Raw genomic sequence first — 26,236 nt, 5'->3', positions numbered from 1 at the left:
CCAAGCAACACTGTACGCTGATATTACCCAGCATTATGCAAGTATTTGAAAGTCATCTCAAAATCATCATTTAAAAGGACTCTTGGCAAGTGGGGCGCTGACAAGATGAACAAATATTTAAGTAGTCAGAGTAGAATGACAAGTGTTCTAGAAATTTTCAAAACCATCTGTGTTTTAGTAATGCACAGTAGGTGCCTATAGCTAGAGCCACCCATCAAGAACATTAAATTAAATTAATCAATCATCATCTGACACAGGCAGAGATCACACAGCAGGAGAAAACATGGTGCTGTTGTGTAATTAAGAAAAGAACAGTAGAAGAAGAGAGACCAAATTAAGTTTTCACAGGTGAACTTAATTCTGACAACTTCTGAATGATTGACTTTGCAACCATAATAAAGATCCTCTGATGTAAATGGTATATCTGCAATATTAGTATTACATTGTCCAAATGGGGGAGTAAATAACCGAGTACCAGCACCGAATCTCATGCTCTGTTGAAGTCAATGAGCATTTTGTTACTCACTTTCACCAATGCATCAATATGACAAGAAATCACTTAACCTTATGTACCTGCAATGAATATTTTTTTTGTACACAGAAGACAGAAAAGCATCACAGGAAATAATTAAATTGCATTGACACAAAACTCAGTTGCCTACCAGCATGCTTGAGCCACTAGTCACAAATGAGGAATTCTACAGAAAAGCTATTTTAGAAAAAAATTACTTTTGCTCTATTTCTCAGTTGGCCATTTCCTTCAGAAAAAAAAAAATAAAACTGCACAAAAAGCAGACTCATTTGTCAGCACACACTTCAGGCAGCAGGAAAAAAAGGCTTGTGGCATATGTCTTGCTATTTTTCAAAAAGGGAGCGAGACAGGAGTCTTTAAAAGATCGTGTCAATTTTCTTTTTCTGGGTGGGTGAGGCTCAACATGCCTCTTTGCCCATAAGTGGAAAATAAAGCTGGAATGCTCATAGCATTGCTGTGTCTCTTGTGGAGTGGTTTAGATGTTAAAGAAAGGCAGACTCAGTAGAAAGCTAGAAAACAACTATTTTTACAACTATTTTAGTAAACAATCACAGTGAAAATAAGGCATAGTGCTCTGTAACTGAAAAGAGAAAAAACATGGAGTATATATAAGAAACGAACAAAAATGTCATAATAAAGCAAATTAAGTCCAGTTACTGTGTAACTTGCCCTAAAAAGCAACTCAAAACAATGAACTATTGGGCTCTGAAGCGACATTAGAATGAATGATATATGAATAATATCTAGAACATTTTTAAAACACGTTTAAGGACAGGAAATAACCTTAATTCAGACTAGATCTCTTTGATGTCAAATAACATTTGTAATTTATTTTTCTTTTCCATCTAAAAATATGCTAAGCATGCAGACTACAAAATGGCAATATTCCATCAAGTAACTTGTAAACTAATTTCAACCATGAAAGAAGCAATAGTGATGAAGCAAGTTTGCAGACACTATAGCAGCAAACCCCAGTGAAGGTTAAATTCTTTTCCAGACTAAGTTAGTTGAAAGATTATATCAGCAATGGACAGCCATGCTCTATCATGGCCAATAAAGCCGCTTGGTGCCAACACTGCTGGACATCTACTAGGCAATCACACTCTGAAAATACATTATAAGTGTTTTTTTCCACATGTGAAGGCCCTATCAATTCACAAAAGGCAGATATATGTTCCTCCTTCTGCATTTGCCCTGTGGTCTCTAGGTATTGTCTTGGTTCTCACCCCATCACTGAATTGTCATTTACCCTTGCAGTTCATAGTACCCATCAACAGTGTCAGTGGAATTCAAAGTGCAAGCAATAGAGAGGAAACAAAAATTTGGAGTCTCAGGATTTTTGCTTTACTCACCTCAGAATGTAACTATATCCAAATCAGTATGACTGCAAACTTTGCAAATTTACATTTAAATGACAGTGAGACCTGTTCTTATCACGGCACTCTCTGGAGCAGCATGTGCTTTTTAAAAGGTTGGGGACATTGTTCAACTTGGAAATATGTGTTATACAGAACAAAAATTTTCATTTAAGCAAAAGATATCAAGTCCAGTATGTTTCTTTAAAAAGCAGCTGGCCCTCATAGAGAGCCAGAGAGGTTCCAGAACAGAAAAGATGAGCTGAAGGAATGTCTCAGCTTCACGGAGATGACAGCCATAGCTGACAGTGACAGGGTGCAAAAGTTAAGTGATGCTCAGAGGAGACCTAGTTGAGGTAAGGTAGTGATTTCTATCCTCCTACTTTTGCTAAAAACATGTCCATAATTTTCAAGTACAGATTCAAAATTACCTGTGCAGATGCATGACATGGATTAAACTATGGATCTAAATCATACTGGAAGCCATTCTGAGCAATGGCATAATTAAGGCACTCCTAACAAATGCGAGAAAACACATTAAAAGGATCTTCAAGCATAACCCATTAACACCACAGGTGGTAAGAATATTTTTTAAAGAACAACTCAACAGCTTGTCTGTCTACTACATACAGATACAAAATATCCAGCCCCCTTGAAAATATACTCAGTTCTTCCATCCTTTTGTGTCATTCATCAATTATAATTACAGCAATTTACCGTTTGCTTTTCCAGATAAAATTCTTTTTATAGAATCATAGTAATTAACAATGACAGTAGCAAAATTGATAGCCCTGCTTCTTAAAGTACCCATTCCTCTAAAATTACACTACTGCCTTAACAGACTTTAAACAAATGTCCTCATCTTTTCCAATTTATGTCTAACAGTGTTTGTTCCAGTCAAAACAGGTCAGCTCTTTTCCAAGAGAGAACTAGAGAGCAAATATGGTCTTTAATGTGGCTGACCTTGCTTTCAAACAGTTCTCTGAATTCATTCATTGAAAGGGGGCCTTCAAAAGTAAGACTTCAGATCAAGGAAATGCTTTTTCTAGTTTCTGTGAAAATTTGTCCAATTTCTCAAAGTTTACATCTAGTCAATGGAAAAATGTACTTAGTAGCTAAAATATCCCAGAGAATCCATCCTCCCTGTCTAAGCCAAGAACTCTGGAGTACAACATTAGTTATAGACAGGACAGTGTCATCAGGAGAAAATTTCTAACAGTTTCCCCAAAATCTCAATCACAAACCTGATTTTGGCTGAATGCATTTCCAAGTCCTGTGTTCCACTTCTGCTCCCCCCTCTTCAACCCTGCTAATGAACAAATAGTGGGAAATGCTCAGCCTGTGCAATTAGATTTCCCATTCTCCATGCCACATGCTCCTGACTGAGCCCAGACCAAGTCATCAACCCTTCCCTTCTTGCTACTATTGCTTTCTACCCTGGTGCTGCTTTGAATGACCCTGAACTTGCATTTTTTCAAGCTCACTGTGACAGTTGGTGTAATCCTCACACCTACATTTATTCTTAACCTCCATTTCTCCTAGTTCTCCTCCCTACCACTGCCCAGATATGGACAGTGCCAAGCATTCAGTGGGGCAGTCTTCTCCAGGCTGCTAGAGCATGTCAGAAAGGGAAACAAGAAGGCTAGAGAGAATGCAGAAGGGAAAAGGGGACAAAAATGCATGGATAATGCAAGTAGAGTTTATAATGCTGTCAATACGAGAAAAAAAAATCCAAAACCAAAGTTAAACACAAAGCAGGAGGTTTACACCTCTGCAATGAAAATTGCTACCTTAAAAGCCAGTTTCACAAAGGGACTTTCATAGGCTCAGGACAAGCTAACAAGCCAAAATCCAAGAGCTTAAATCCTGGTTCATCATCCCACATAGTACATAAGCCTAGAGATACAGATGATTCTTTAGCTGTCTCTTTAAATCCTTCTTGCTTATTGTTACATGCAAACAAAAAAGTGACTTGCTAAGCAAACACAAGAAGAAAGTTCTTGTTCCTAAAGAGAACTGGAACTGAAAAAAAACTAGAGCACCTTAAGCAGCAGGATGTAGAAGAAGCAAGACAACACGTCTAAATTGTATTTCTCTATAACTTCCATATTGAATTAGAAAGACAAAGCAAATAAAATACTAACAGATTGAGTGGCTCAATCAATATAGCAGAAACTCTTCCTGATGAGCTCCTATTTACTTGCAGAAACCAAGCAAGGAGAAACACCAAACTTCAGCTATTTATTTGATTTGACCAAGCACAAACTGGACTAGGCCACTCAGTGTATGATTATGGTGCCAGTATGGGATCTGAACGCCACAAAACTACTGGATATAATCTCCTTATCAATGTAGCACTATCACAGGGTCAAAGATGAAACTATCATCTCATCAACTGATCCCACACAAACAAAACACTCTTCAGTGCAATGCAAGTGCACTGAAGTTTTAAGTTCAGTGTAAGAAACAATTTCACACACATTAAGACCAAGGTTCAGGAATATGGCAAAGCCATGATTGCTTTGAAGTAGTTTCTGAACGCCTTTGTAATGCTTTTATTTTTTTCTCTAAAGAATCCTTTTCCAAGCAACTCTTGAAGATAGCTGATCTGCAACAGTATTTTGAGATACTGCAAAAGGGCAAATACATTTTTAGTTTCTACAACTAAAGTGAGAACATCTTAGTATTCTGGAAAACACAGCCCAAGCACTGTAGAGTCCTTGGAGCTCTTTACTAGCGAGTTGCTGCCTCATCACCTCATGCCAAGGAAATAAAGAATGACTTAACAAAGCCACCAGATTTTTATCGGCCAAGTTTTTCTCCCAAACGAACACAATCTGACCTAAAAAAGGTCACAGGAATTACAGAAGCAAGCCTATTACCCACAGGCACCAGTGAATCTTTTTCCTCCTTCAGCATGGCTAGTTAGTGTGTATGTATGTTATATCAGACATTCTGCAATAGCAAACTTTACCTCTAAGGGAAATTGATAAATAAGGAATACTAAATCCCTGTTCCAACACATGCCAGAAAGCTTTGGCTAAAAATCAAGAATTGGTTGCACTGAAAACTCTAAGAGCACATTCCAGTTCAGATACTGATATTAAAATAGTGGCAGCCAAAGTGCTAACATTCACAAGGCTAAACATTCTCCTTAAACTCACAACAAAGTTCAATATTTCAAATAACACCAGACTTATGAAAGCAGAACAGAAATATTCCCAAATATAAAAAAAAAAAAGAAATATCAGTCAATGAAACAGGCACAGGAACCTTACTCATTTAGGCTCAGCACCCCAGTGATGACAGATCACAGACTCTGAGAGGTCCATCAAAATGCCTCTCCCCCAGCTGGCTTGGAAGCTTATATATGACAGCCTGATAATATTTGAAACAAACTGACAAGATCTCCACACAAAAACAAACCTGGTCTGAGGCAGGAAAACACATTCCTCTCCCCACGTTCTCTGGCCACAATAAACTACACCTAAAATATTAAGAACCATTTACCCAAGAAGAAACTACAGTTGCATACCCTTATCTTGAAGGCATCTTTGATGTTAACTATACAATGAGTGCTACACATGATAGGAAACACAGCAGTCTCTTTGTCCTGAAGGAGTGTAGGATTATCTGCAGGTATTTTTATGACATTTTGTTGGGTTTTAACAAGTGCTGTTAAAAAAACCTTGTCCTTGTATACAGTTTGGCTTTCATTTCACTTGAGAAGCTTTTATAAACTTGTTTACATAATTTTCAGAGATGTAGATTCATAACTGTCAATGATTTTACAAGGTTAATGGCCTCTGTAATTAAAACAAATTAATGAGAAAATCAACTTTAAATTTATGCACTTCAGTCAACCAGAAAAACAGCAAACTCTGCAAAGAACGTGGGTGTATGAACCAGACTAAACTCACCTTTTGCTGATTGCTCCAAAGCAATGTACAGAAAAGGAGATATTTCTATTAATGATGCACTTAGACTCTGGAGTATTTTGAAACCTACAATTCTAGGAACCGAGATAATTGGAATTTCTAGTCTAGTTTCCAGATCTAGATGCATCTGAGACATACTTTTACTCCAGAGGTTAACAAACAACAAACACAGAAACCAGAATAAAATTTTGTACTGTATGATACTGAAGGCTCAAAAATGCAGATTGTCTTTTCAGGAGCATACCTATCATGGAAGATAGTTTAAATTTAAATTAAACCTCTCTACTTTATTTTTATTTTTTATTTGGACCGCTAGCTTTTAATTAGTATATTTTTAAATAAATGAATTGAATCCATATAATGCCTCAAAAAATTTTATATTGAATAAATGACATACATTAGCAAGAAAAAGCCTAGATCACACCGTAGTCTTTTTTAAGGCTAAATAATCTGAAGTTGTAATAACTATAACCAAATTTCTTTGTGGAACTGAAATTTCTGCCATCCAAATTTCACTTTAGAGCTTGATTCAACAGTAACAACACATCAGAAATTCAGTCAAGAAAAAATTAAAAGGATAAAATCTCCTGATATTTAAGGGGGTTTTTTCAGGTTCAAAGGTTTCCTATTGCCTCAGAGAGGTCAGAAGTTGCTTTGTGCTCTTGAACTGTGATCAGGAGTTATTTACGTGTAATTGAGAGTGACATTCTTGTCCACAGCCATAAAAACAGATGAAAAACACGAAGGCATGGGCTGATGGCAAGAGGGGACTATTATTAATGCAATTCATAAGCCTCTTGGACTGCTGGTAGAAATCTGACAGAAAGGTGGTAAAGTCTTGAACACAGTATCCACAGATATATACTTTTATAGGTTATTTAGTTTGATCTCCTTAGCACAAGAAGCCATTTCCAAGCTCATACATTTTTTACTGAGCATATCTTTAGAAAGAAATCCACTGTCTTGCAACAACCCAGCAGCATAAGTGCCCCAAACTTCATAACCATTTGGAAGAGTAGGAAGCCCATCTAATCCTTACACTGATAACTTAAGCAAAGCCTGCTTCATCAGACTTTTAATGGAGACTATACATTGCTCCAAAACTTATTCTTTGGCTTTTATATAGATTTGTACTAACTTGTGCAAGCAAGACAGAGACAGCAGCATTCAGACACACATCAATGCGATCACTTGAATTTCGTTTGTGAGCCACAGCTACAACCCTTTGCTTCTCCACTGGCATGCAAAATAAAGCATTTTTGATTATGCAAATAGTCCTCTGTTTTGTGAATAGGGCCTCAAGTGATTCAAATGCTAATTCTGTTAGAAACCTGGATGCAAAGCCAGTACTTCAACCATGTCAGCTTTATAACCAAGACTTTCTGAGAAACACGTAATTGCAAATTGAAAAATATCTTTTAGAACCAGAAATACATAAAGTAACCTAGAGAAGTAGGAAAGTTTTTACAGCTTTCTGTCAATGGCCCTGCAACCTGCTGGGTTTTGCTTTGAGTTAGATGCCCCTTCAGGAACTGGCAGTTTCCTAGCAGAGACAGTGTAGGCACTGCTGCACTGAGAAAACCAGATATGAAACAACAAAAGCAAATTTTTATCTTGTCCAGAGAACAGTGTTGTATATAGTTGGGGTTTCCATCTTGTTTTCTTAATAAAACTTTCACACAATCTGGTGAATGCCTGCATGAAAATGTTCTTGCCATTATTAAACACATTTTTTGAGACCTCAGAGCACACAAAAGAGTGAGCATGCATCCTTAATTTCAGAGAAATGGGGGAAAGGGAAATGAGTGAGAATGTGTACGTGAAATGTGTAAAAAGCTTTTCTTTTTAGTTTGAAAGTTTTGATTTACTTTTCTTCCCTCGACTAGTTGCATTTAATGTACTACAGTACTTTGTCCTCTCAATTCTAGGAGATATGAGGGAAGGGAGAATGTTTTCAGATGGAAATCAGCCTGTGTGCAAAGCTGATGGTACATTCCTACGACCCTCTTGACTTCTTTCATTGCTCTGCTCAGGAAAACCAGCTGATAAATAAGGCTAAGAAAAACCTGCGGATCTAATTACCTGTACATTAAAGTAATTAGCTGTACAACTAAGGCTTCAAAGAACTAACCTGCAGTTTAAATTGCCTACAGAGGAAAAAAATAAAGGATGTTAGGAAACTTCCATATGAGGTCCAAAGCAAAAAGTTAAATAATATAAACTGTCATTGACAGTGCCAGTTTTGAGCATCTCAAGGTAAAACCCAGAGGATAGAATCCTTATTTGCATTAAGCCCCTCCTAACACCCCAAAGTAACCGTGAAAGAAAACTGTGGTCTATACCACTTAAGCACTGATTAAGGGAACTCTGAAACATGCACCACAAAACACACACTACAAACAAGTTAGATCAGAACAGGTATAAATCACTGGGTTTAGCACACCTAAAATATCCTTATTTACAAGGCTTCCTCCATTCATTTTGTTTTAAGTTCACTTTTTTCCCCTCTTGGCTCCAGCTAAATCTGCTGCCAGCTGAGAAGCTGTGGAAGTTTGTGAGAAGTGGCTCAGACCTCAAAAATTCACAAATGCACAGTTCCAGATTCTGCAGCTGAACATCCCATAGTGATGACTTTTAGACTCCACTATCATGGTTTATATTTCAGTAAAGGGGTCAGAGGTGGGAGGTCACACATCCTATTACCAGTCTCTGACCCATCCAGTTCCCCTCCATCTCATCAGAAAAATGCAACACATTATCAGCTTCTTTTTGAATATTGCTTACTCAGGGAGAACATTCTCCCCGAGAAGTAAAATAATGTGGATATTCATTTTCATTGCTTTGAAGAAGACAGCAAAGGTCAAGTTCTAATATTGAAACGCTCCTCTCTTCATATTGATCATAAAGCCTGGAAGCAGTAACTCCACCCATGCTGGAAGAAGAGACCCCATTATGAAGCCTGTATTCCAGTTCTGTATAATTCCTGAAAGAATCTCCCACCTCTCCCAGCAAAAACTGAAAAACTGAACTGAAGTGTTTGCAACACAATCTCCAGGCTATGGAAAAATACAAAAGAGAAAAAAAGAGCAGTGCTGTCTCCCAAAGGAATGGTCTCAGCCAGACAACTGTGCCTACAGCATCTGACAGCAGGTAGACCAAAGATAAAAAAGAGCCTGTGTAGAAACAGAAAAGAAGGAATATATTTTGTCTCACATATATAACTTTAAAATAAGATGTATTTGCTACCACTTTTTTCACTGTTTTGATTATAACTGACCTTCTCCTTCCTATGAGAAAGGTATTAGTGCTTCTTAATGACTACAGTGGTTGCTGCCATATTTCATGCCAGTACAAAGATGTAAGCTGCTGAAAATATTTCTCATCTATTTCAAAGTTTAGAAACAATTCATGCTTAAAATTTTCAGCAAATTACTGTGAACTATACATAGCATTTAACCATACTGGGATTTTTTACTTCCCTGTATATATGACATATTTAAGGAAGAACTGAATCATTACCACAAAAGATGGGAATAAAAAGCAGCAAAACAAAATGCTGCAGTAGTCTCACCCTCTCAGGCTCCCTATCTTCTCAACTAGCAAGTCTCCACTTATGTCATGGCCCCATCATTTGAAAATAAGTGTTATTTTCCCTTTGCTATAGGAATGATTTGTTAGATATTAAAACAGAAGAGTGTCTTGTATCTGTACAGACTAAAGGTGCTAAATTTGATAAATAAGTTAAAAATTTAAAATATGCTAGTGGATTTTTCTCAAAGGAAGTAAAAGTACTTATTGTGCTGTGGACAAAAGCATTGAAAACAATCCATTGTTGTGGATCCAGCAGAAGCACATGCTCATCTTCATTGCTACATTCACATCTGAAGAACCAAGACAGTGTTTAAATTATTCATACACATCAAGAGAATTACGATAATTCATTCATGAACTTTCTGTGTTAGAAATACACAAAACTGTTCTGATGATGTTTATGCAAGATGACTGAAATCAGTAGCAAGAAGATGGTGGCATGTCTCAGACATGACTTTTGATGAAGATGGACGACTTTCACAGGAAGCATTTTTACTTTATCCAGAGCTGGGTACATGACCAATTCACATTACACACTCTCTGGGTTGATCAAAGACAGTATGTGACCCATCACAGGGGATTTTGCTCTTTAGGGGACAGGATTAATTGTTTTTCTAAGTCTTAAAAACATACAGGAACACACATATGCACCCATTCACTTCTTTCCATACATGTTGTGGTGTATCTCCTTCAAGCGGGAGAGCTGTAACACACCTGAAACCAGACAACCTTCTAAGGTCCTTACTTTGTACTTTACCCAAAGTTGAAACCAATTTTGCTGAGATTCCACAGTCATCTACTAGGTTTACATGTTAAGAAGACCATGGATAAAACTGAAGCTGACTAAACTGGTTTGAACACTGAGTTGCCACCTTGCTTTGGTATTTTTGAAATCCAGGACTCAGCAATGGAAAAACACACACAGAGATCTCGACAAAGACAAATATCTTTGTGCATATTTGAATTCACCACTTTCATCATAAGGGTAAATGATATTGTTGTCTAGATTATCCCTTTTGCAAAAGGGAGATACAATAAAGAAAAAAACAATTAGAAGAACTAGCTAGGTTCAGCAGATATTTCTTTGCCTCAACATCAGAGATAAATTTTTATTTCACCAGGTGGCCATGGAAGGTACTGGCACTTGGATGGGTGCCTGAGGGTCTACAAGCAGTTTCAGTTGAGACATGCCATCCCTTGCCAGCACCTCCACTCATATTAAGAAGCTGGTTTCTGCACTACCAATTCCATCTGCTCCAACTGGGATATGGTCACAAGGAAAAAACTAATGTTACTTGGAGAAGTAACATTCTTTTGCTGGCAGAATGTGCTGTGAGATTAAATTTGCATACAGCATAGAAAGGCAGACTCTCAACAACTTCAACTCAAACAAGAAAGCCATGAGGGCTGCATAAGGTTCTGTATGACTTATAGATGCATATTATCATTATATATGAAGGATTGACAGCCTTCTTGTATCCTCCAAATTCTGTGATTGTCATGTGCTTTCTACCCTTCTTGTCATACTATCAGGGACAACAAGAGCAGCAGACCAAAATCTACAAGGCAACAGTTCCAACTTGTGCATTAACAAGGAAAGAAGAAACAGCTTTTGAGCAGAAGTCCACTCTAAGCAGAAAGCCCCAGGGGCACAAAGCAAGTCAGAGAGCTCTGAAACTCAGGTCAGAGGAAACTGTAAGCAAAAGCCATACCGAAAAGGGTTCAATAGCACTCGTGAACTAATGGATTTGCAACCTTCCAGTGCAGAAACTGGCACAAGATCCCTTATCCAACACTTTCCATGTGAGAAATGAGGATGCACAGACAACTGCTTCAGTGGAAGTAGGGCAGAGCCTTAAAGGTCTGCCATTAAGGTAACATAACAAGGATGAAGAAAGAATTCTTGCTGGCAAAATGATCATATTAAAAAAAAAAAAAAATCTTCAAAGTGTCACCTCATTCTCTTCTGGCTTGAACTGTGCTCAAGAACAAAAGCCAGAAGAAGGTCACAGCCTGAACATCAAAAGTACTGAATAAAGATTTAATTGATACAGTCATGTTCCACCTCAGCAGGCCACAGATAAAATGTTGGAGGGGGAATAGGAGGAGGACAGAGGGGATGGAATATTCTGTGGAACAAATCCAGTTCTACGAAATGGGATAATTTGGAATTTGCATTTGTACTTCTCAGAAAAGTGCAACACTTTTCCTAGATGATGGAAGCTCATTATATATTTTAAAATTCATAACATGATTCTCAAAGGGAAACACTATAATTTATGCTATATTTATGTAATCCCAGCTCTCCTGAAGGTTTTCTAATTGAGAAAACTGCTGATTTATTAGATGGTTAAAAAATAATAAAGGGGGAGGGGGGGAAAGGAAAGACTATGTTCAGTCTGTGAATAGTCAAGTACAAAAAAACAAACAGGACAGACTTTCTCAATCTACCATTTCTGACCACCCTGTGTGGACAGAAGCTTTCATGTGGCCCACCAAAAAGAAGTAAGTAGCACAATGTAATTTGGACACACTAAAAAGCAGAATAAAATAACATCATAATTTGCACTGTATATGAGACTAGAAAACTATCAGATCTCCCACATTCATCTTGGATGACAAGGAATTCAGTTCACCTGCTTCAGCCAGCCAATTCAAATGCTTTCAGGGAAAAGCAAATGAGTACTGTCAGTAAAAAAAATTAGCAGCCAGTCAGGGCTGGAGAGAGCAGCAGGAGGCAAAGCAGAGTAAAGATGAAACTCCTGCTGCTTCAGAGCTCCACATCACATTGCCAAAGATCTAACACGCTTCTTGTAGACGTACACAACTGCACGTGCAGGAGAAAGCATAAATGAAACATAGCTGAAAATGTGACCTATCAAAAAAATATTCAGAAAAAACCTCCAGAAATAAAAAGCAATTTGTCTACTATAAATGTTCAAGAAGAAATAATATCCACTTCTTTGCAACATGAAAGGGTATTTAACAAGTAACCTCCAAAAGTCTCAGAAATTTTAAAAGTTTACTTCATTTCATGATAAAGGTCCCAGGAACATCCTTTTCCAAATGTAGTTTTTGAAGCCCAGCCTGTCTTAATTTGAGAAATCTTTTAACTCAAGGAAACCGACAGCTTGGGTAAGGCTGCAGGGTGCCCATAAGAGAAAGAGACCAGACAGAGAAATAAAAATTGCTGGAGTTTCTTTACTTTTGAATATTCTTGACCTTAAATATCCAATGACACGGTGTCCCAAAGGTTCTTGGCTTGCATGTTTTATTTTTAACAACTCTGAAAAACAAAGCTGTTACGACTCCAAGCCCAACTGGCTTTGCAGGGACTTTACAGCTAATTGAGCCGTCGCTATTTAGCCTGCAGTAGGCACCAGCTCTGCCAGCTCTGTAGGCCATGAAAAAGTTCCCCAAGCTACAGCCAAGCTACTGTCCTTTCCTTTTTTTACTTCACTGCTCCAAAGCAACGTGGCTTTTGGGGAGAGTGAGCTTATCCTCAGGCTCCAAACCATAGACACAAACCCCCTATAGTAAGTCTTGTGACACGCACGCTCAGAATAGCTACATCTCCATAATCTTAAACATAACCTTTTGAAATTCCCTGAGGCTTGTTGAACCAGATACATGTGAGGCTTTTACTCATTTCAATTATAGAAATTCAAGTTTCTTGACTGGGCTTTGTAAAGGAAATCTGAAAGTCCTCCAAATTCCTATCACTAAAAAGAAAGCAGTTGTTAAGCTTCCTTATTAGGAAAAAAAACCTCACAACAAAAAACCACCCAAACCAATCCTGAATAAAATTACTAGATTTACTTTATGTAAGTGGATGATTTAACTTCCAATTTAAAAAAATAATTCTTTACTGGAAGATGAAGACAGGATTTTCACTGCCATTTTCATGTTTGCCTTCTAGCAGTAGATCAACCAATGACTCTTCAAAGAATACAGGCAGATATTGTTTCACTGTGACCTTGACTTATAGCACACAATATTTCAGGCCTACTCTAGTACAAAAAATAGGAGGCTTATGACTGTGAGTCATCCCGCCAGTGCCATGAGGTCATTTGTTGACTTCCGTGGTGTAAAGACCATTGGGCTACACATCACTGAGCTGGGGAGTGCCTGCAATAACTCAGGTCATAATTCAGGATAAGGTCGCAAGAATTATACCCACTGAGTCAAAATACAATTTTCTGGAGCTCTTCCTTCAATGGTATGGGTGCAGAATCTGCTGTTTCTCCAGGATAATAGAAAAGCTCAGCTACTTTACATCGCTTGCAGCTCTGTTAACACCAATCACTGTTTTCCATTGGGCACCAGTTAGGAACAGTAGGCAATAAATTACACATTCACTCAGGTAAGAGCTTTGTCTTGGCAAACTCCTGATCTTCCCTGTATTCTTTTCGTAGCAGTTATTCCATTTTGATTTTCTACAGATAAGTTTTGTAAAGATTTATCCCCTTCAGCTTGACAACTTCAGAAAGGGAGGCCTCAGAAAACCTCCCATCTTCAAAGAGGCTGTCTGGTATAAATATATATCCTGAGGATAATACATTATATATTACAATATAGAAAATATCATATATAAAACACAGACTATAGAAATCCTGGGGAATAAATGTGAACTCACAACTCATTTCTTTCTTAGAGACTGTTTCAGGTTTTCATTTTTTGTTTCCATTATAATCATAAAATGGCCTGGTCAGAAGAGACCTTAAAGATCATCAAGTTCCAACCCCCTGGCATAGGCAGGGACACCTTTCACTAGACCCCATTGCTCAGAGCCTCAATCAAACTGGCCTTGAACATTTCCAGGGATGGGACAGCCACAATTTCTCTGGGCAACCTGTTCCAGTACTTCACAACCCTCACAGTAAAGAAATTCTTCTTAATAGCCACTCTTTGTCAGTTTAAAGCCATTTCCTTGTGTCCTGTCACCACATGCTCTTGTTAAAAGTCCCTCTCTGTCTTTCTTGTAGGCACCTTCAGGTACTGGAGAGCTGCAATTGGTAATTCCTAAGCCTTCCCTTTTCCAGACTGAATAAACCCAATTCTCTCAGCCTTCCTCATAGGAAAGCTGCTCTATCCCTCTAATCATCTTGGCAGCCTCCTCTTGACTCACTGCTACCATACAGTGCGATAAGGATGCAGAGACCCAAAGCTTTGAAGACTTCTGAAGATGTTCTGTGGCCAACAGTCAAGCATCTCTCTTCCATGCTCTATATTGGCACTCAGATGCACTAAGCGTTCTCCCCCAACCCACAAAATAAACTTACTCAATATGCATGATAAACTGTTCTTTAAAAATTAAAAAAATAATCATTAAGCCATTCCTATATTCTTTGTAATTTTATAATGCAATACAGCAGATGCTTCCAGAGCACTTATGTTGTATTTCTGCATGCTGCTATCCATACATGGCATTAAGACCACAGCCTTTGACAATGGAGTAGATGGAAAAGTATCATCTGAGAAACTGCCAAATCAAAGATGTAGAAACTGTCACATGAGCACCTTTAAAAGTGACACAAATGGGTACAAATACATATAAATTACAACATGTGAATACAGTAATTAATAAAAAAGAAAAACAAACTGAAAGTTGCCCAATCATGGCAGTTAAATGACAACTACAAAAATAGCTACAAAACTTGATGATGCTTTGAAACACCATCCAGACCTATGGGAAATGAAACATTTCAATAGACCAAAACCCTGGAATAAGGTTTTATTGCTATAGTGAATAGCAATATTTTCAAGAGCGGAAAATTAAAAACAAAGGCAAAAAAAGTTTTCATGAATGGGATGGGGAAGAAAGAATTTTGTTACCCAAGAAAGGAACACAGTAAGCAAGTTACCTCAGAAGCAAGGTGTTGATAAATCCAAGGGATGTTTGTCTATATATGAATCCAAAAAGCAAAACTGTTGTCATGCTGGATAAAAGCAATATTATTACCCAAAATGAAAAGAAGATAACTACAGCACTGTTAATCAAGCTGTTCCCAGAATTAGAATCTACCACACAGTTCAGTATTTAGCCTAGATGAACATATGATTCTACAGGAAATTAAGAGAATGAAATACCTGAGATAAAAGTTAAGGTCAGTGACCTTTTCTCCTGGCTGCTGAGGGTTTAATAATACTTCAAGTCTGATGCTGAACTATCTCTGAACAGTTGATAAAGAGCATTACAGTAAAAGGACAAACCACAACTTGACTAACACAGAAAACAAATAACTTGCTAATCTGTATACTACTGAATTTATTTTAAATGAAAAAATGGGATGTAAATGTCTTTCAGACTCCACAGTGTTTTGGATATCACTGTTGCAGGCACACTTAGCCCACAACAGTGAAATGGTGGGCTGAGTCACTCCTATAAATGTTATCAGAAAATCTCATTGATTTATCCCACTCAAGTACATACACCAAATCAGTTGTGCTTTTTTTCTCCTTTTTTTCTTTTTTTTTCCTCCTTGGGCTCTTCAAAAGTAAATTAGATTATCTCAGACTAAGTGAATTAAATTCAGAAACATCCCATAAACTGCATACAGTAAGCTGGTACATTTAACTCAGCCCAAGTTGAAAGAACACTTAGCACAGGCCACTTCTAAACTTTGTTCTAGAAATTCAATAGTGAGCTGAACTGCACCACTAAATATGCCACATTCACCTATTTTCATTTAAATTTATGGAACTTTGATGGTAGAAGACACAAACCCTTATCTGCTGTAAAAGCAGACTTACTTTATAAGCTTTAATTGAAGCTTCAGCTAAATCTCCCCCAGGCCTTAAAATTAACTATGATTTCCTTTATGCAGATTTACTGGGGGTTTTTTTGTTCAGTTGGAGTTTTTTTTTTTTCACTTTTTCTTCCACTTACTGCTTTAACCAAGTTAGCACTTGTCTCTACAGCCACACATTCCATATTTATCTCCTCCATTTTCCCACTTCTCCTAGTCTTTTTCCTTTGTAGCTTTGTTTTACTTTGAGCTTCATTCTGCTGCTGTCACAACAGTAACAATATGCTTCCCTGTACATAGGCAGCTACAACATTCCCTCAGCACAACCACTGCTTAGGATTTCAGGCTGTAACATCCCCCAAATTAGCATCACACAGCATCCCCCTCAGGAGCACCGAGCAGAAATGCTATTTTCTCTCACTGCTTTACTCAAGGAGCCAGGAGAAATGTTAAACAGTTTTCTAACAGTAGTTTTAATTTACAACTAACTAGACTTCTGCCTGAATTTGCCTTGCATTGTTGGAAAATTAGAAAATGAGGAGCAAGCCAAGATGAAACCTGCCTGGTTTCTCCATTATGAAAGAGTTTGGAAAGAAATGCCCTTCAACGGACCTCTGGCTCATACCATCATATATGCATTTTTCCATTATGGGAACACTATTCCTCAGATAACTGAAATTAGAAGTTGATCTCATCTTCAGTGGTATTTGTCCTTGTTCTAGTTGTCCCAGCCTAAATGATGGCACTGGAGCCCTTAGTTAATCATCAAAGATCAGGAGAAAACAGCTTAACACAGTGTCCCATTCTCACTGTTTTTCCATATCAAACTTATCAGATAATTTTAAGAGCTCATAGAAGCATTTATTTTTTCCCTTTTTTTCTCCCCACCCTTGTAGCTGACAGCAGCCATGGATGCATTACAGAACTCAGCATGTCCAAGATGGATGAGATGCTGCCAAGAGGAAAGGAGGAGCTTCCTAAGGTCCTGCTAGTGAAGGCTGCAGTGGCCACAGTGTTACTGTCAAATACTACCAGCCTGGCATAACATCAGAGAGGTCACCTTCTGAAATTTGCATTTCTAATTCAGCTTTCCTTACTTTTCTGGCCCTAATATTTGTTTCTGACAAAATCAAAACCAACAATAGAAAAGTTAAAGCCTAATTAAATATAGATTTTTTTCCCCTCCTCTTCTTACATATCAGGTGTGTGTGACATCTACATGACATAAAACATACAGCATTGCACTTATACGGATAGCTCCTGAAAGAAATTTCACTGTCAAGGAGATGAGATTTCATTTACCCCAAAAAAACCCTCATAAACAGCCTATAACCCAAGTGTGATCCCACCTATCCAAGAGGGATAGGTGGGATCACACTTGGGTTATAGGCTGTTTATAGGCTGTTTTTCTTGACTCTATAAGAGTCAAGAAAAAACTTTTTTAGTATCCTAATACTCTTTGGATCTAGTCTCAGCTTAGACGAAGGCTTAAAAATACAATGGATGCACACAGTCCTACCATAATCAATGCTGCACTGTTGATTTGGTATTATTAACTTCAAGAGCTTTTCTAGACAAGACAATTATTCTACTACTATTAAAGCTATTCTACTACTATTAAACTGGCTTCAACCACAGTATTGTAGTCACAGCTAAAAATAAAACTTTCCAATGACAGTATGGGAAGTATTTTCATGCAACTGTGCCTTTATAATTTTTTTAACATAGCAAGTGGGAAAAATCTCTGTTCTTGTTCCTAATGAATACTTCTGTATACTGAGCTCACACACCACACTATTTATGAAGGAAAAGGGATTATACTGAATTTGACAGTTACAGAACTATAAGCTTTCATCTAGACCAAGCTCACATTAAAAAACCTTTTAAGTGTCACCAAAAAGGCACAAGAAAGCCGTATTTACTATTCTCTCATTAAGTCAGTACCATATCAACTACAAACCTGAAGAACAATAAACATATTTGAAACACAGACTGTTATAACTTGAACTCAGCATTAAAGATATTGAAAGCTGCACCCGTAACCCTCTACACACCTCGTTATCACAGCACAGCTGCAGGGACAAACAACTCACACATAAAAGAGATATTGTTATGAATAAACGTGTCAGATCATTCAATAATTGTTACTCAGATGAAGCAGTAGAGAAGAACCGCGGAAATTCCTTCATAAATTTGCCACCCACGGTTTTCCCTCCTTTGTGAAAGAGCCACCTTTAAAATGCACAGTCTTGGGATGGAAATCCACAGTAGTTTAGTGACTTCAGGGTGTCAATCACATGAAACATGAGGGTTTTTTGCCCAGCCTACTCCAGAATGGGCTCATTGTACAGACAGACATACAGCAGACAGATGGCTGCAGGAGCAAGGCACAAGGGAGCTACAGCTGCTGTGTCTGGGCTCTCATGGTCATGAAGCCAGACATCTCACATGGAGGGCCAGCTGCGGACCCTGTGAGGGCTGATGTTCCAGTACCTCCCTGGCTCATCTCATCCCGGGAACTAGGCTGATAGTGAAGTTTTAAGGGGTGCCTCAAAGTCGAAGCAGTTTCATCTCTTTAGTTCATTACCAATTTCAGCTGAGTCTGAATCAGTGCTGTGATGGTAAATTGTTTATTATTTCTCTACCAAGGCTCATTTTTAGTACCTTCTAAAAGAGCAGGACCACACAAAGAAGGCATATCCACCAATTTCTGTACAGGAGCTCGATACAGACAGGCTCAGATAAAGCAGCCGTCACTAGGGACCAGGAGAGGCTGACGAGGAGGGATAAAGGATGGAGCAGAAAGCCAGGAATCTCCAGGCACCATAGATAAAAACAATTTCCAGGCCACACAACTTAGAGTCCATGGGGAAGGAAAAACAAACACAAGCTAGTTGCAAACCACACACAGCTTCAAAAGTGCCTGCAGTTCTGCTCGATGATCTTTTGATTGCCTTTATCAAGAAATGCTTGTCATTGCTTCACACTGCGTATATATGAAAAATCACATCTACCTTCATCCTAGGTGCTGCCTGCGGGCCAGAAATGCATCTTACACAGCTCCCTCCTCTTCCAGAGTGGCTTCTCACACCCACCTCACACATGCTCCCCAGTACTGTTCGTGTAGTAAATCTAACAGGAGCCAAAGCACAGGCAGAGCTGCATTCTTTAACAAGAACTCCCACACCAGAGGCTTTGTTTCTGAAGCACCAAAGTTTCATCCTACTGAGAACATAACCATATAATTTGAATTCTCAAGATATTCACTATAGCATGGCACAGAAATAAGAAGCACAATGCAATTACAAAATAAAAAACCCCACATATATCATTACTAATTGTGAGTGCATACCTTCCCTGATAGCAGTAAATGGGGTTCCTTCCTCTTCTTGTAATCTAATCACCTTCAATGCCACCAGCTTTCCATTTACCCTGAAAGGGAAACAGGGGAGGGGAAGGAGAAATTTTGAAAAGCCAAAATTATAGAAGAAACAGTATTTCTTATAATAGAACTTATTTCCTATCATGTATTTATTCAATTTCTCCCTGTCAATGCCAGTGATTCATCTACAGCACTGTAAGAAGCACTTCATAGCTTCCATAATGTCAACTTTATATTTTCACACTCAGATGCAATCCAAGAAATTATCTCAGTTTTCTGTGAGTCAGTCTGCTTCCTTTCTACCGCAGCTTTGTTACTGAAGCTTTGTTAAGAAGTAACACAATTTAAAGTTTCTCTTATAAAATATCTGTTCATTATTTGATCAAACTGTTCAAAAGAAAAGGCATATGATTTTCATCAATCACTTTACATGCAGTATATCCAAATTTACACTGATTACCTCCTTCCCACAATATGATACACATTAGTATAACCTTCAAAAAGCTACAAAGTTTGTGTAACGAAATAATTCTTAGGTCATTCTGGTCATTTCCCACTAGGGCAGGATTGTTCATGAGGCATATTCTTGACTACATGGCCCTGGCTACTTTTAGATTATAATAGCTCTCATTTATAAGTTTAAAAATATTTTGTGTTCCCAGAGACAAAAGTTCTTAACAGGTCATTTTTGCATAAAATCTATTTGTCTTGTTTCATTTTTAGCATTCAAACTATCACCACACATTAATTACATTCCAGGCCTTGCAAAAAATCCAGTTGGTTCAGTTAATCCAAATAAAATTTCACAAAAATGGAACAAAGATGGTATCCATTACCCTCTTCAAGAACAAACTCATATCATGAAACTTTAACAAACTCCCCATGTACGACAAGCAGTGGCAAAGATAAACTACCAAAAAGGCATAATACAGTTTTTAAAAATTATTGTTATTATTATCATTAAGATTTATTTTTGTAAAAGCAAAATTCGCCTTTACAGCCACAAAGCTCAAGGACACATTGGAGCCTTTACACTCCTGTAGTCATGGAGGCAATTCTCTCCTGTACTACAAGAGGGATGGCTTTACAACATGTTTTAAATTTTCAAGGCAAGATGATATGAACAACCACCAACTCTGAATTCATCTTCTCCCTCAGGCTTTTAATTTTTGCAGTTATAGGACTTCAGTGACGGATGGCTACTGTCTTGTTTCTTCTGATTATTCCTCTTTCTTAATTACCAAAACTCATTAGCCCTATACAGAACATTACACAATGACTCTGACCAAGTTAAGAAACCCTGGTTATCAAAAGACGGTTTACTCATCACCTTCCAATTAGTCATAATATTCAGGCTGGCACCAGTCCAAGTCTCAGGCCACTAGTCACTGTTGAAAAGAAATTATCAGCTTAACTCTCCTGGATTTCCCTTATAATTGTCTTACATATTTTTTAATTTGGATTCAAACAGGATTTATGGCATCAGAAAAAGATAAGCCTTGCCTCAAGTAACTTCATGTGTCATGCTCAGACAGGAGAATGAACCATGTTAAAAGCAGGACTGATGACAGACATGCAGTTCATAAACATGTGTCATTTTCAATACCTCCATCAATCCACCACCCTACCTATCATATACATATTACTTAGATACCTGAAAAACTTGAATATTTTGCAACAGATGAAATAACTGCAGGAGGAATTTAAGAAAGAAAAGCAAGATCATTTTGCAGATAAAGAACAGGACAGATCCTGTGTTCAGGGAAGGTGATGTAAAATACAATGAAAAAAAACAGGGCAAAAAGGTATTAAGGAAACAGGCATATGAAGAGAAGGACAAAAAAACATACAGCATTGTGTAGCTTATGTTCATTTTAATCTGAAGTTCTACATTCCACTGGTTCATGAAGAGAAATATATAACACAAATAGCAATAGTATGGAACCCATTTCAAAGAATTCACAGTTAAACACAGTAGGTGAGCTGTTCTTTTTAGTTATCATTGCCCCTTTGTCATCGGTATCTGTCATCATCTTGATAGATATCATGGCAACTCTTAGTTCTACCAAAATAATCAAACCAATCACAAGTAGTATTCCTCTGGGATTTCATTCTCCTCTTTAATACAATTTATCTCCAACATATCAATCTATAATTTCCATAATATAACAGCCTCCTTATTCTCATTTACTACCCAGTCATTAAAATCTTTTTTTTCCATTTAATTTTCTATAAACAGGAGCATATAAAACTGGAGATGTGAGAAATTATGAAGTATCAATTACAGAGATAGGGTGTTTATTCACATCCTTTAATTATCCTCCCACTGATGCAATCTCAGGGTGCAGTTAGATGCTGCTGAAAAGATGAGCTAAGGGCTGCCTCACAGTAGAGGTTTCTCCTGCTTAAACTTTGCCACACACTCCTGACACTGACTTGTATTTGCTGTCATTTCTGCTGGACTTTACAATGAGACTGCTTAGGGAGCTTAAATAGGAGAAGACTGGCTCTTCCAAAAAGTGTTAAATAATACTTTTTAAAAATTATAAAGGCATTAAAAAAAGGAAAAACGCTAACAAATACATAAGAACTGGGTTCACCTTTTGAGAAGCAATGTGTCATGGGATCAAGCCAGCTATGTCATGAAATTGCACCCTGAAACTTGTAATGCCATGTCAAAATAATACGGTAATTTCCTTAGAAACAACACTGAAAAAAGGAAAACTGGGTAAAATTACCTCTGCAATCTATCAATACCTGTCTTTGCAGACTTCAGAAGTGATCAGATAAGGTTAGGCAGAACTCCTTCCAAATATTGCTTCACATTTGTCTTCCATAACTTTCAAAGCATGCTCAGTATTTTCATTATTTCAAAGCCAAGTAGGAAACTGACAAGCAGACTGCCTTTTAGACAGTGAAAAGGCAACGCCACTGACTCTTTTAACATCCAGGATTCATTAAACCACCTCTATTACCCACTGTCCAAAGCAAACAATTTCACACCTTCTCAAAACAGCATACTTCACTGTGTCAAAGATTACACTTATCATCTTATGCCCAGCCTGTCAACTGCCACATTAGCTTCTATTAAGGACAATATTGGCAAAAGAATTCCTATTTTCTAAGCCATCCTCCCTCCTAAGCTAACTTGCTTTCTCTTTCTCATTGAAACACCTTCAGAGAAAGTACAGAAGTCTAAAGCCTCTCTAATTATCACACAAAACTACTTTAGTCTAGGCAAAACACCTGCAGCTGATGGACAGCTTTCCAATTTATGGAAATTCCTCACTTTAACATTATAAATTTTTCTAATAACTTTCTGATTATACATGCAACGTAGGCAATAGAAAAATTAGTCCAAATTGCTTTATGCAGCATAAAGTAAAAGTCTGCATATTATAAAAAAAAACAAATGAGCCAGATATTACAAAAAATGCTAAGATAATGTGTCATTCTGCATTTTCTAAACCAGCAAATATCTGCACTACCAAAATAAATACATTTATTAAAAATGACCATTTATGAGAAAATAGAGAAAATTGGAAATTATTTAATACATCATTAAGAACATATACTGATGAATATAAAGTAACTGATTATTTAATTGGCTTCACTGGGGATAAAGCTGATGATGCCACATAGAGAACAAAAGAGTACAATAACACTATTTTCTCAAGTTCTTCAGATATATTTAGATGACATAAATGTTCTAAATATATACATTTAAAAGAGTCAATTAACATAAAATCTGCCAATTCTGATTTCAATCTGTTTATTTAATACTGAGTTTTACCACTGTCTGGAGTTGAGGTTGAGATCATAATCTGTGCAAGTGCTAAGCTTGGGAACACTTCTGCAAAGAAAAATCAGTAGAAGATATTGGGATGATGCTCTAATTTGTGATACAAATTTCAAGAAACAAATTCTTGTAAAGAAAAATAACTTGCAATTGTTAAATATTCATTTACAGGAAAATCTCAAAGTTTGATGATCAAACCTTGAGAATACCTAATTAGATCTACTCTGTAGTGATACTGATGTCATAAACAGACACCTAAAACTCCAAACAGACCATGGGGACCTAATGAAATCAGGCTCTGCCAGAAATTTCCTTTGAAGAAACCTGACAGAGGCACATTCACTGTAGGTTTAGTCACCTCTGATTATTCTACCAACGAATAACTAATTCCACATTGAGGGAAACACTTCTTTTAATCATTAACATAAAAGACAGTTCAGTGTAAACATGGCTTATAATATATTTTTCTTACTAAAAAGGACTTATATTTCTAGTTTACAAAAGCCACTCCCAGTCCTGCTAAAGCCCAAACATGTAAATTCTCAAGGGACTAACACAGGCCCTGAATTTCTCTTTTTGAATCCCACCATCTTTTAACCTCATCCTAGGCCAAAGTTACCTCATCTTAGTAGAAGCCAGTGGATTAAAGATACTTCATAATGCTGACATTTATTAGGGCTGAAAAAACAGAAGATCGAAGGGTTTCACGTGAGATGAAGGATTTAAATTATTAATTAGTGCTGTCACTGGAACTTAGAAGTCAAGGCAGTCTCGTACAAAGAGTGTGGCAGCCCTCACTTGAACAGAAGCAGGTAAGATAAGAGCTTAGCCCCAGCTCACATCAGTTCAAACTAGCCAGCAGCTCATCCAAGCACAGGGGCTGTACTCGACCTGTGCCTGCTGGAAGGAGGGACCTGGGAAGGGCAGCAGGCACAGCAGTGCTGAGCACATCCTGCTGCACTCCCCTCACATCTCCCACACCCCACTGGGGCTCGCAGAAAGAGATGTGCAAGACAAACAGAGCTATCCCTTATAAACAAGGGCCTCTTACCACTGCGCACAGTGACAGTCACAGGGGATCTGCTGAGAGATGCCACTGATCAGCAAACTGGAAAATGCAATGGTGCACAATGGCAGCTGGCAAATTAATTCAGTATTCTCCCTACCCTTCCAGTCATGCATTCATGGCCAATAAGGCACTGTCCAGTAACTCTGCACATGTACGTACAGTAACTGTATTCTGTCCTAGTTTGTCTACCAAGTTTTCCAGGGCAGTCCTGGGTAAGTAATATAATAGACTTACTTTCTTCAGTTTTATCCCCTGCTATGAGAGGTAATAATACTAAGTCCCCTCCTTAAACTGCATTCAGGTTGAAGCACAGCACATACAGTGTGATGTTATTTTTATATTTTCAACTATGAAGAAAAAATTTCCCAATCTTTATTTTAAATGCTGAAAAATTCACTCAGTAAGTGATGAATACAGTCAATGATTCATCTTGTAGTTAGAATCCTAGTAATTTATTTTAGCACTTATTCTACTTTAATAATTTTTCCACCGTTTGGCATTTTAGTTGAACATCTAGTTGTCATTAGTTTTCTATCTAATTCAACTTTAAGTTCCTATTTTTATTAAAGATTTACAATGCTAGAGATGTCTTTAAAACATTTTGTAATCCCATGTCATAACTTGCCTACAAAAATCAGTTAAGGAAATAAGTTAAAAAAAGAGGGCGGGGGGGAAAAGAAAGCCTAGTTGGTAACCATAAAGTGCCTTTTTGTAACCCATGAATATGTATTCCTTTTCCAGCCATCTGTTATCCTCAGATGAAAAGAGGATTTCATTTGTAGGACACTAATTTCACACAATTTTCAAGAAATAAAGAAAAGGTTAGGAAAGTTTAGGTCATTAAGGCAATAAGAATCAGAGTAATTTTGAAATATCAGTCTAAATAAATTGGCCATAACATGAATAAAAACTTTCCTGTGAACTGGACTGTTGAACATGAAACTTATCAGGGAGCCTGTGAACACAACACCTCACATGGGCATAGAGTAAAGCTTGGGGAATGACTGAAAAATGGCAGCTTGACCATTGCAAGCTTATGGCACTTGCAGCAGATTGAGCATAAAAGATAATCAGAGTCAAAGAGATCTCATGACAAGTAAAAAATTATTTGCAAAAAAAATTGCAACTTCAAAAGCAAAAGTCAGAACAGCAATTAGTCCTGTCAGCCATCCTCAGTGAAGGTTTCAGCATCATAAACATAAGAATCAAAATACACATGCCATCCCTTTTCTTGTGAGCAGCCATCCACAGACATATTTATGAAACATCATGGTCAGCTATATTCATAGCACACACTGCAATACATCATGCCAGTAACAGACAGTGGCAGTGCCCCTGATTATTCAGAGATTCCCTGCTGCCTCCAGAATAACACAGCATGGAAACAAGGCCAGTACAGAGCACGATTACTCTCCACTTTGCAGCATGAACTCCCTATTGACTTTTAAGGTGAATAGTAAAAGGTACTGCCTTTGATGGACATAAATATCAAATGTCTGGGCTCTCTGAAAAAATACATTTCATCTTCGGATACAAGCTGGAGTCACCTTGAAAACAAAAATTCAGATTTTGAACTGAAATGGGAGAGGTGCCTGGATGAAAGGACTGCCTTATACCAGCAGCCTTTGAGCTCTTGTTGACAGCACCAGCTTCTACTGTGCTCTGCTCTGCACTCTGCTGATCTCTCCTACTAATAGTTAAAAAGGATAGGGATCAGCATTCATTAAAACAAGTGTTCTACTAAGGGTAAGTTGAAATTATGTAATTTTATGATAGGGAAAATAGGCAAAAATATCTTGATGTGGCTTTTAACAAATTCTA

General features: G+C 37.6%; 1 protein-coding gene across 2 annotated transcripts in view; it reads right to left on the bottom strand.

Annotated features, from left to right (window-relative positions):
• The window catches only part of CDK14 (cyclin dependent kinase 14), a 310,857-nt gene that overhangs the window by 187,106 nt on the left and 97,515 nt on the right, over positions 1-26,236 (bottom strand). For both annotated transcript variants that reach the window (XM_058806832.1, XM_058806840.1), the window contains one exon: positions 19,518-19,597. In XM_058806832.1, the coding sequence (XP_058662815.1) occupies positions 19,518-19,597 (80 nt within the window). The remainder of the gene's footprint in view (positions 1-19,517; positions 19,598-26,236) is intronic.

This window comes from Ammospiza caudacuta, chromosome 1 (genome assembly GCF_027887145.1).
Source record: "Ammospiza caudacuta isolate bAmmCau1 chromosome 1, bAmmCau1.pri, whole genome shotgun sequence".
Lineage (NCBI taxonomy): Eukaryota > Metazoa > Chordata > Aves > Passeriformes > Passerellidae > Ammospiza > Ammospiza caudacuta.
The sequence above is the reverse complement of the archived record's forward strand: the minus strand, read 5'-3'. Positions and strand labels throughout refer to the sequence as shown.